Source organism: Bactrocera neohumeralis, chromosome 5 (genome assembly GCF_024586455.1).
Source record: "Bactrocera neohumeralis isolate Rockhampton chromosome 5, APGP_CSIRO_Bneo_wtdbg2-racon-allhic-juicebox.fasta_v2, whole genome shotgun sequence".
NCBI classification, from domain to species: domain Eukaryota; kingdom Metazoa; phylum Arthropoda; class Insecta; order Diptera; family Tephritidae; genus Bactrocera; species Bactrocera neohumeralis.
In genome coordinates this window covers 43,390,540-43,403,362 of record NC_065922.1, presented here as the reverse complement: position 1 = coordinate 43,403,362, position 12,823 = coordinate 43,390,540, and the positions used below count along the sequence as shown (strand labels likewise).

Below are 12,823 nucleotides of genomic sequence, written 5' to 3'. Positions count from 1 at the left end.
AGCATTTATGTAACTAAATGTTTTTAGCCTATTTATACATATGTTTAATAACTGTATTTCATGAACCTCTGTGTGGTGTGTGTCTGCAATATTTTAGTTTTTATACAGTGTTGCATAATAAGCATTATTCTATGTAATTGTGTGCGTAATTCTCTTTTTCTGTTTTATTTTCTAATATATATAATATATTGCATACATATGGCAACACTGTGCTTACATGTACAGGCATACACAAGTCATTTATAAACTTCCATTTTCACTTGTACTATGTGTGTAACTGATATGTTTGTGTGTATTTCGGTGTTTGTTTTCTTCAACCATTGCCACAAAATCTCTTGAGATATTCGTGCATTGAAATTCAGCCAAAAATATTTTCATATATACATATATCAGACAACAACAGCGAGCTATAGCTACAAAATCTTTTTATTTGCACATATGTTTCAGTTATTATGTCATTATCATTTCTTTAGAGTAAAGTTTTTTAAGGGGCTACATGAGTTTCATCGTTTAAAAACAGCATTTTTTCAACAATTTTTTCTCATATAAAAAATGAAATATTGCTAAAATTTTTTATTGTTACAAACATACACTATTACCAAAGAAAATCTGAATTTTTTGAAAAAAACAAAATATTTTAAACTCGGCCATTGCAACACCATTTCGGGTGAACCCTCGGAAAGAAGATGCGCCCGCGTTGGCAAGATAGCTCCTTACAGGCTCATCTAAACTGAAAAAATACTTATTTTAGTTAAAACTTTAACTTAAAACTTGGACGAAGGAAAAATATAACTGAAAATTGGATTTTTGGCTGACATTTTTACAATAAAATTAAAATTGCAGTGAACATTTAGCGGCATTTTTTTTTTCAAATAGCTGTAATCAAAAAAATTCTTCGTCCAAGTTTTTAAGAATTGTATGTCATAGACCTGTGTCATAAAGATTGATTGTGTACATCTCAAGAAATCTTGCCAACCGGCCTAAAAGCACAGTTTCGGGAAAAACGCATTTAAAAACCGCGCACTTGCCTAGCTAGCCTCGAGCGCACAAGTTCTCAAGGTTGTATCTCTGAAACTATTACTCGGATCAACTTGGAAATTTAGGACAATACTTTAGAGGTATTGAAAAGTTTAATAAGAAAATAAATAAATTCGATTTTTTGAAACCCGTAAACCCATGTAACCCCTTAATTTTTGCGGACCAGAATATGTTCTGCGAGTTGAATATCTGCCACAGATCAAAACTACCAAAAATCATTAATCGAATAGCCGTTGCAGACAGCCGCTATATTTAGTCAATTAACATAAGCTGTTATCACTCAATTGAGCAGTTAAGCAAACTTGAGCAATATAGTTCCATATTGCTCTCAATTTACCATATTGCTGAGAAATTTAATATTTGTGAAACTAATTAGGCAATAATTCGCAATAAATTGAGTTAAAAATCTTATTGCGTGAGAGAAACGAATATCATTAAAAAACTAAAATATTTTCTTGAAAATATTAATTGACTAATAATAAATAATTGACTCCTCTACTATACGAGGATTTTGCTTTGCGAATGGCAACTGATGCCAGTATACTTGAAAACGCACATAGCAACTCTGAGTTATTTTTTGGAAACAAGAAAATAAAAATAAGAAAGTAAAATATTTTCCATAAAAATTATTAATACCATAAAATTCCAAAACTTGGAAAATACCGCAGGCAAATAATATTGAGGAGTTGTCTGATCTTGAGAACTGATCTTGTGCTGTTTACCATAATAAGGAATGTAGTGATAGATAATAAAAAGCTAATGGCGATTGGCGCCTCGATTGCCTGTGATTGGCATCTGATAGCCATTCATATTGTAAATTTTTGGCAAAAAATAAAATTTAAATAATTATTAGGATATATGACTATCTTTATTGTTTAAAACTGTGGAGGGTTGAAACATATTTTTAATGGGCCAATAAATAAAATGCTTTAACTTGTATACTATTTTAATTTCGTTTACTTTCCAGAAATATAATTTCATGACTTTTTGAAAATTCTCTGTAATAATAATTTAAACTAATTTGAGTAGTACGTTTGAACACAATTTATATACAACTTAATTGCTTTAGCTAATTGACTAGTGTGGTTTTTGATATTTTATATGTATATCAAATAGGATTCTAGTGATAGATACTAATTTAGAAATCAATAAATCCTATTTATTTTCAATTTACTTATAATTTGACTATGGCATATTCAGTATTTTTGTTTTAATATACCAAGAGTGTAATGCAAAAATATTACAGATTTATATTTTAGATCTTTTACATGTATAATTTTGCCAAAGAAGTCAAAACAACTGCTGTTGCTTGGTTACAATGAAATTTCAATACTAATTGAGTAAGTTAGAGCACCAACTATAATGGCTCAATTTACATATGCCTTAATAGCCTCAGCTAATTACATGTATAAACAGGGAAATATATGCATTAAGGCAACAATCTGCTAATTGACTACATTAGTCGGTAGAAACAGCTAAAAATTGAGGTAGAAAACTTGAAACAGTGCTTCAAAATTATTCGCAAACAAATATATACTCGTACAGGCATCTATTTAAATTTTCAAACAAATTTATTTTTAATTAACACATTTCATGAATTAATTTCAAAAAAAAGTTATTGCTGTATAACTCAGAGTATATAGCAGTGCAGTTAGATAGTTTTATCACAAATACCAAATAGACTACATATAATATAACGAACTCAAAGAGAGTTCAAATTTTCACTTAGTAAAAACATGCTATACACAAATACGGTTCTGTCGTTGACGTTTACAAATTTAGTTCATTAAAAATTAAAATAAAAATAAAACGCCTCAGCCGCAGCATGGTTTCCTGTCAAAATTTCGCTTTTAATTACTTTCAACAGCCAATGGTCAGTGTGCTTTTGAATGGCAGTTTCCAATTTTCATTCGATTAATATTTATTGATATTTTTGGCAAACAGTTATATACATGCATACATACATACATAAATTTTGCTAATAGAGAATTTGCGCTTTGCTAATGCAATTTTTAGCATTTTGCCAATATTCATCGCAATTGAAGCTTTCCATTTTGTGGACATCAATGACGTGCATTTTAGCTTTGATTTTATGTTATCAATTTATTTGATCACATTTCATAGTCACGCGCCACACGCCACATGCCACACGCTCGTTATACAACATCAGCAAACGGCAAATCAACTTCAACAGTTAAGTTGTTTATTTTTTATTTCTATGTAACTGATGATTTGCTATTTCAATTTTATTTTCATAATTCACTTTGCAAACTAACACTACGTGCTCTCAAAAATAACGCCAGTTGATGAATAGATATGCTTTTGGTTTTTATTTTTATTGCTTTCAAGCTCAAATTCTCTACAATACGTGAAATTAATGGCAAGCACTGTATTTCTGATGATGTGGAGCTTAAAAATATATTTCTATTAGTTATATAGATAGATATGAATATATTCGACAGGTAACCAGTATAATCTAATCTGACCTATGTGAATATACATACAGATTATTGCATTCAAATATGGTGAATACATATATTTGCTTTTAAAACTGCAATTTTTAGGAAACAAAGACACAATATTTTCTTAATTTCATAACTCCGGGTTTTCTTAACTTAGGTTATTTATTTTTAGTGCTGAGTATTTGTAATGTCCTAACATTTACATAAACAAAAACCTTGACTTTGATGAAAACAACTTCTATATAAATAAACCCCTTAAGAGTGTTTCTTTTAATTACTTGATTTCAAAAAAGTGAGAATATTTGTGTATATGTAAATAGTCAAATATTTTTCAAAGAGCCTGTTCCTATATATTCCCTGTTCTCACTAATTTTTTATAAATACTACATACGAGTATAATACAGATGTACATATGTCGTACGCTCTAAGCTTGCTTAGCAGCCCTATTGAGGAAGACTACCTAATTATAGTTGCCGATATACTTGCGTTGAATACAATAATACATTTTTGCTTTACGGATTACGGATAGCTATTGGAGCCAGTTTAAGGTTAAAGATTTTTTTTAAATCAATGTTGGTATTACTTGTGTAAAATAGTGTAAAATTTTTTCGTAAAAATCCAACATCTAACCTCGCAAACTACTGTAATCAACATTTCTTGAACTAATGTCTAACTTTGACATTTCTGTCAACTATAAAATGATTGATAACAATCGATAATATACGTAAAATGGTGACTGCTGTGTACTTTTTGGTATATTTTTGTGACTTTTGGTATACTGTCATCAAACAGCAACTATACTCGCCTTGGTCCGAGTTCAGCACCATTTTGTGGGTTTGAGTCTAGACTAGCAACAAAAATAAGCGCCTTATATATACAGGGTAGTTGTTAAGGAAAATGAATTGTTTTTTTTTATTCAATGTGATTATGTTCTTACTTCTCCATAACAACACTCAAATAGCATCCATGACTCCCTTTGCAGAAACAATTCAATAAACCCAATTTTCGTGTACTTTTCTTTTAAATCAAGTCGTAGGGCTGCTATATATATTTCTGGCCTAATAATGAAAATAGGAATATTTATCAACGAAAATGGTTTTAATGTTTTTCAAAATATTCTCCATCAAGATTTATACACTTTTGCATGCGCTCAAACCAATTTTCGAAGCACTTTTCCACTCCGATTGAGACACCTCCAAAACATGGTTTTTGATGCTTCAACAGCATCTTCTGGCGACGGAAATCGTTGACCACGCATTATTTTCTTGATGTGTGGGAATAAAAAGAAGTCATTAGGTGCCAAGTCAGGGCTGTACGGCGGATGACCCATCAATTCGACGTTTTGGCCGGTCAAAAAGGCGCTGGTTTGAGCCGATGTGTGAGAGCTCGCATTGTCATGGTGCACAATGATTCGTCTTCTCTTGTTCGTTTTTCGAATTTCTCCGAAGACTTCAGGCAAACAAATGGTGGTGTACCACTCAGAATTGACCGTCCTACGTTGCTCAAGCGGAACAATCGCCACATGACCAGTTTTGCCGAAGAAACAGCCGACCATTTGCTTCGAAGTGCTTCTTCCACGAACAACTTTCGTTGGATTTGGCTCGTCTTGGAAGACACACACGGTCGATTGCTGTTTTGTTTCGGGCTCATGCGCATAGATCCATGATTCGTCACCTGTGACGATCTTATAAACGTCTTTTGAAGCACCGCGATCGTATTTTTTCAGCATTTCTTTACACCAATCCACACGAGCCTTTTTTTGAGCGATTGTCAAATTGTGCGGGATCCAACGAGAACAAACCTTTTTTACGGCCAGGTGTTCATGCAATATCGAATGTATGCTGGTGGAGAAATGCATAGGCATGCCTCTATCTGAAGGTATGTTACATGACGGTCTTGCATTATCAGTTCACGTACGGCATCGATGTTTTCTGGCACAACGGCTGTTTTTGAACCACCTTCACGGAATTCGTCTTTGAGCGAGCGTCGGCCACGATTGAATTCGTTGTACCAGTTTTTCACAGTGCTATAGGATGGTGCTTCATAGCCATACAAAGATTTTAGTTCATCGATGCACTCTTGTCGTAATAATCCACGTCGAAAGTTGTGAAAAATGATCGCACGAAAATGTTCACGAGTTAATTCCATTTTTTGGCCGAGATAAATTTTTTAATTCCCTGTAAATAAAACAATTCACAATTAAATGACAAAAAGTTCTGAGTGATGTTATGCTAAAAAATGTCAAACTTTCAAATGGAAATGTCAGATTGCACCTGGCAACACTTAGTGTTGCCTAGGCCAGAAATATATATAGCAGCCCGTAGCACGTTCAATATTGACTTCTAAAGTTTGAAGAGAGTCAAAATTTCAAATAACCCTACAAGAAAAAGTCTAATGGTGTTAAATCACAAGTACTTGGAGACCATTCAATGTCACAATTTCTTGAAATAATCCAATCTCCAAAGCTTTTCTCGCAACAATTCCCGTCTTGTTGTAACCAGCTGTTGTCAAGATCAACTTCTTCCAACTGCGGTCATAAAAAGTTGGTTATCATCTATCTATACCGCTCTCCATTGATTGTAACGGATTCACCAGTTTAACTTCGAAAGAAGTACGGACAGATGATTCCACCAGACTAAAAACTGCACCAAACTGTCAATTTAGGTGAATGTAATGGTTGTTTATGAATAATTTGTGTAATTTCTGTGCTCCAGAATGGACAGTTTTATTTAACTGCTGGAGCACTCAGATACAAGTGAGCCTCATCGGTGAAGATGATTTTCTTAAAAAAATCATTATTGTTTTCAAGTTGTTCACAGGCAAAATCAGCAATTTACGTTTACGGTGGTCCAACAGCTACAGCTCTAGAGGCAGAGCAATTTTAAATGGACGCAACCCGATTTTTTTTTTCAAAACTCGCCATAAATTATAAATTTTTGAGAACGTTTTTTTATCGACAAAAAATGACCGAAACGATACTTAGAAATCATATCACCCACTATTAACTGCCCTAAATTTAACTTAAAGATGTAGTATCTTGAGGTTAAGTCGACTAATGTAATGTGGTTTCAGCTTATATATTTTTTGTTATCTTTTAAACACAAAAATAAATTTTCTATTGAAATTTAATGGAACAAAAAAATTATTATTTCGTTATTTGAAAAATATTTACTTTTTTTAATTTGAATTTTTTGCACAATTTCTTCACAAATGTGAGTTTTTGCTTAAAATAGCTCGCTGTCGCCCGTTGTCTTATAATATTTTATTATTTTTTTCGAGCAACTAGTTTTTATTAAGTAATTTTTATATCTAAGCTTGACTAATTATGCTTAAAGAAATATTTATTTTTGAAGCAAAGGAATTTAGCAAATAAAAATTGGTATTAAATCGTATTTTTTGAAGCTGAAAAAATTACGAAATCAAAGCTATTTTCAAATTAAGTAAATTTGCACTAAATAAACACATAAAATAGCACACTGTACCACTGTACATCACACTCACAACTGTATGTATGTATCATCTGATCACCGCATCTTAAGAACTCTGTGTGATGTGACCACATGTGTTTTAATGTATTGATCCTATGTCACGTGTAATTGTTCCTTATACATAATTGTGTATATTTGTGTATAATTCGTATGGTGAAGAAATCAAAAAAAAAATGAAAACTTTTGTACAAGTTGTATGTACATAACGAAGCATAAATTACATGCTTTCTTATTTACTAACTGATATGAATATTTTTATATATGTGTATGTATATAGTTATTTCTTTTCTTTACTACAACTTTCACTATTTGTTTTGTATTTATATAATATTAAATGCAGTCAAATAATTACATAACTTGTGCAGAATACGAAAGCAGTTGGAAAACAAATTTTCAGAATATATTTTGCGCAGGAAAGTAGTTAAATGCTGACTATAAAGCCATTACAGCTATAAAGCACGATTTTACAAAGGATTAGCATTATTTAAAATATAAATTGCACGAAGCTGAACGATATATACATAGCACACATGCCATATATGTGCATGTATATATGTGTGTATGAATTCTTTATGCGACAGACGTTAGCACAATGCCGAATTCACCGCAATTGTCATGCCAGTAACACATCTGTCAAGTTTTTGGATGCAAGCCAGCTAAATTTTAAGAATCAGCCAGCAAAGAAGTCATGTGAAAGACACTTCATGTACGTGCCGAGCATAACAACTGCGTAGACTGGCGAAGTTTTTGCTCCAAAGCGTAGTAAAATAAAATAATAAAATAAAGACAACGCCAATGTAAACACCCAAGCGCTCCAAATCATTACTGCTCACACTTGCATACGAGTGGGGAGTGTTGCTATCACACATATATACTACACTATAAACATACATATGTATATGGCCGTTTCGTACTACTTTTTCACTTTTGCCGCTTTTTCGAACCCGCCTCACTCATTGCTCCTTGCCAAATCAAATCAAATCAAATCACATCACAATGCGTGTATTAGTGGATTACCATTGTCATAGTAGGTTGCTGGTGGTGTTGTTGTTGTTGCATTTAGACTTGATTAATATTGCAGCCAGCAACCACGAACAACCGGCACAGCAGCCGAGAACGCTTCAATCAAACTGAAGTGCTCGTATTTATTGCCCACACAAGTAGCTACATCCAAAATATATAAGAGTTTTAGTGCCACTGTAGTACATAGACACCTGCGTAAACAAAACCAAAGTAATGCTAGCAAAGCAGTCGCGTTAACTTCACGCTCATTATACTCGCTGCCTGGAAACTTGTTTCCTTGGCGAAGTAAAACGAAAATTATTTAATACATATGCCTTTCTCCTGTATTTAAGCCAAACAATCTTATAATATATGTATATCCCTACTATATTGACTTATGCCAATCAAATGAAATTCTAAACTTTATTTTTATACAAATTGCGCGTCACAAATACAACGTCAACTGCACCACAAACTACAACAACCAACGCCTAAATAACGTCCACAACGCTTGCGGAACAACAACAATAACAATGTGTATACGACGCCCAACCTTGTGTGCTATATTTTTTTGGTTCTTGTGTTACTAAACTGAAATACTGAAAACTTTTTCAATGAATGTACTCTACACACATATACATATGAACATTTTATATAAAAAATATTTTCTTAAACGCCTACAAACAAAACTACATATACCGCTTCCCTGCTCCTACCAAAAAAAAAAAAATAAAAAAAATAAAAAATCAATACCAATTATTTTATATACTTTTCCACAACCCACTACCCGCCCCACCCACCTTAAAAAATATATATCTAATATTACACAACAACAACTTAAAAAAAATTGATACAAAACAAACAAAAAATCATCTTACTTGCCACCAAATAACAACTAAAACAATAACAACGTTCACACTCGTATAGAGAACTACCACGGCTCAAATACAGTATTCCTGGTCGGTGTACTAATGTCAGTTGTTGGGTTCGTTTTTGTTACTTTCACCTTGATGGCACTGTGCTACAGGTCAGTTGTAGTACATAGAAACTTCTCCCTGTGTCTGAGGTTAGTTGAAAAGAAGTAATGAAAAACTTAAATCAAGAAAAACAAATACAAAAATACCAAACGCAAAAAACAGTTACCTATTCTGGAAAAAACTAATTTCAAAATTAATTAAAACCAAATTTTATTTGAAAACAAATTTAAAAAAACAGTAAAAATCAACTGCCAGCAAGCGTTTCGCTAACACTGAAATGCCTTGAATCAGTTAATTCTAATTTTATTTTTTTCTATGACACTATTTAAAAATATTTATGCAATGTTTTTTTTTAACTAATATTTATCATAATTATTTCATATAAAAAATATTTTTTATGTTCATGTTTTATTATTGTTACTTGTACTTTTTTATTACAGAAAAATATTTATTTATGGAAATTTACTTATCTTTAAAATATTATTAAATTAAAATTATTTAATTTTTATGAAATCTTTTTTTAACTAATAGTTAAAAAATATATTTTATCATGAAATATTTTATTATTATTACTTATATCTTTTCTAAAAAAAAAAATTTTTTATTTCTGGAAATTTACTTATTTTTAAAACAACAACGAAATATTTTTATTTTTTGTGTTTTTTATTTATAAAATAAAATTATTTATTTTCGAAATTTTATTTATTTAAAGAAGATTACTAAACTAAAATTATTTTTATAAAAAAATATAAAATATATTTTATTTATATATTTATCATTTTATTTATAAAAAATATGAAGATAATATATTTAACAATTAAAGCTTTATATTCGAAATCAATTGATAAAAAATTAAAAAAATTATTTTTTAATAATTAAAGGCTTATCAAAATCAATTGAAAAATAATTTAAAAATATAAATATTTAATTTTTAAAGCTACGTTTTTTTAACTTTTAATTTCTAAAAATAAGATTTATAAATTTTTAATATAAAAAAAAGTTTTAAAATTCTTAATTTTTAAAAATAAATTTATTAAATTTTAAGTTTTTAAGAACAAAATTTTATTTTTTTTTAAATTGTTTTTGTGGTTTTATTTTTAGTTCTTCTTATTATTATTTTTCCTACAAAAAGATTTTTTATCAAAAAATTTATTTATATTATAAAAGAATATTTATTCATAAAAATTTACTTATTTAATTTTTTTATTACCTAAAAAGTTTATAAAATAAAATTAATATTTTTTTACATGTTTTTAGTAATAATTAAGAAAAAAAATTTTAAATTTTCAATTTTTAAGAGTAAAATTTAAAATTGTTTTTTTTTTTTAATATATCTTAAAATTTTTTTTCGTAGTTTTATTTTTAGTTCTTTTATTAATCTTTTTCATACAAAAAATATTTTTTATCGAACAGTTTATTTATCTTATAAAATATTATTTATTTATAACAATGTATTTTCATTTAAATTTTTTTATCGGAAAGTTTATACAAAATATAAATTAATTTAATAATTTTTTATTTCTTAAATAGTATATATTTTATGTGCATAAATACTTTTTTAAATATTTATTTTTAATAGTTTTACGATTTGCAAATTTCTTTTATTGAATTTTATTTCGGTATTTGGTTGTGTTGGTTGCTTTGAACAAATTTTTGTATATATGTACCTAATTTTACTAACATTATTACTTTGTTTACTAAATCGCATTAACAATTAACACAACACATGTACATACAAGACACAATAAAAATTTACTTTCTTGTAAAAGTAAAATGCAAGCACTGCTACTAACCAGAGACAGACAATTAAACTTAAAAATTAAAAACATAGTAGATACTCACAGAAAAAGGAGGAAAGCACTTTTATTACTAACTATCAAAAAGCTTAATTGACCAAGACAAAGTGAAAAAAATTTAGGTTTCTTATCTTGCTGAGATATGTGTTACTTTGTAAATATAGTTTAATGTTTTATGGGTTAACACCTAGTTAGACTTGTCGAATGTGGACTCTATTCGTCGAAAGAAGGCTTTACTAGACTTGAAACAATTACATGCGTCACTGCTTTCTTATATTCTCGCCGATCCAATTAGTAAAATATAAGATTAAATTGCTAAGTGAAATCAACGAAAATCCGTTTTATTTGCCACACATAAGAAGGCATAGAGACTCGTGGCATCATAGGATCATGAATGCTTCAGCAAACCACTCTGTGAAAGTCTGTCACTGAAAATTAGAGAGTTGAAAAAATACCTATGTGTATTACATTTGATCATTTATATCTCTCTATCTCTCTTTCTCTATTCCAACTTATTTATTCAGCAGCCAACTTCAAGCCCTAACGCACTCCCAAAATTTAAAATTTCATTTACTCGATTTCTTTCGATCGTTGTCATATTGCCTTGTTGTGGTAGAGATCGCAAATTGATGCAAGTGAATTAATCCAAATTTTAAATAACTTTCGCGATTTCGAATGCTTCTAAATCGGATTCTATAAACAGAAGAAGAACATACATCCAACATTGATATTTGCACCTGTGCAAAGTAATTTAAGCTCAAGAGTTGTAGAGCTCTATTATATTTATTATTATCAACCTTCTCTACTGACTTTTGCCCAAATCATATAGTGGAGAAACGGGTGTTGTACACATAACTTCTTTTTATGAACTTCAAAATTGTAGAATTTCTAGTTTATTGATTTCAGAGCAGAAGTTAATAGCAGCTATATTCAGATAACAGAGCATGTATTTTTCATAGATCTATAAATGTGTAAAAGTACATCTACGCCACAAGTCAGACTTTCGCCGGAACCTACTTATACACTATTCATGAGTCTTTAAAAATCTTCAAAAAGCTCTGCGGCAGCGTTCAGTATGATGGGACCAGAACCATGCATTGCAGTAGAACCCACACTATAACAGAACTGCTCCGCACAGAGAAAAGAGTGGGAGAGAATAACATTGTCGGCAGGTATGCGCCATGTCAACCTACTTCTGGGAGGGTATAACCTTGCACGGTTTAAGGAAATGATCAATCTACCCCGGGACAAATTTCGCCTCCTTCCGCCTCTACAGGGCACTGCAGACTCAGGAAGCACTTGTCCAACATAGGCTAGTCTCTTGCGAAAACTGCCGGTTCTGTGGCATGGAACAGGAAACTCCAGAGCACCAGATTCTGGAATGCCCAGCAATTTGCAGAAGCAGGCTCAAGGCCCTAGATTCCATCTACGTGAACAAGGATTACATCACCTCAGTCGAGCATAGCAGGCTCCTAGAATTATTCCGGATGGTGGAACTTGGTGACCATATGTGATATATGGGAGGGCACAATAGACCATAGATCGCAGTGCAAAGCCTCAATTTTACTATCCAGCTATCTATTTGAAGTATTAGAATTTTGGGATACTCTCGAAATATCTTTAGTTGAATGCAGAGGACTTTTGGCCTTAAAAAGGCCTTTTGCTTTACCATGTGACAGTACATATAGACATTTCGGGAGAGATAGAAGGAGTAAGACAACATGAAGATCAGTGCCACAAACCTCACCCAAGCATAATTAGAATCACTGAATTTCTTCTTAAAAGCTGAAACAATATATTTTCTTTTTGGTTCTCTCTACAACAATTACAAAAAATGTGCGAGGAACTTTACCAAAACACATATCTCTCAAGCAAAATCAGCAACTAGACACAAAACTATCAAAAAGTCGGCACTTTATGGTCAATAACGATTTTTTTAATGAATAGAAATTACAAAAAAAAAAAAACAACAAACACTTAAAGAACTCATATAGGTGCATACATACGAACTAAAGCAGGACTCATTTACACTCATTCAAGCTTTTTCAATCCACTCTCCA

The 12,823-nt window shown here is 30.9% G+C and overlaps 1 protein-coding gene across 18 annotated transcripts in view; it reads left to right on the top strand.

The window, feature by feature from the left end:
- The window catches only part of LOC126760566 (disintegrin and metalloproteinase domain-containing protein 9), a 578,909-nt gene that overhangs the window by 530,543 nt on the left and 35,543 nt on the right, over window positions 1–12,823 (top strand). For 16 of the 18 annotated variants that reach the window (XR_007667220.1, XM_050476295.1, XM_050476293.1 and 13 more), the window contains exon 19: window positions 8,918–9,056. Coding sequence is in view for 17 of the 18 variants with exons in the window: in XM_050476295.1 (XP_050332252.1) it covers window positions 8,918–9,056 (139 nt within the window). In the remaining variant the exon portion in view is untranslated. The remainder of the gene's footprint in view (window positions 1–8,917; window positions 9,057–12,823) is intronic. The other 2 variants (XM_050476284.1, XM_050476281.1) reach the window with 1 other exon arrangement.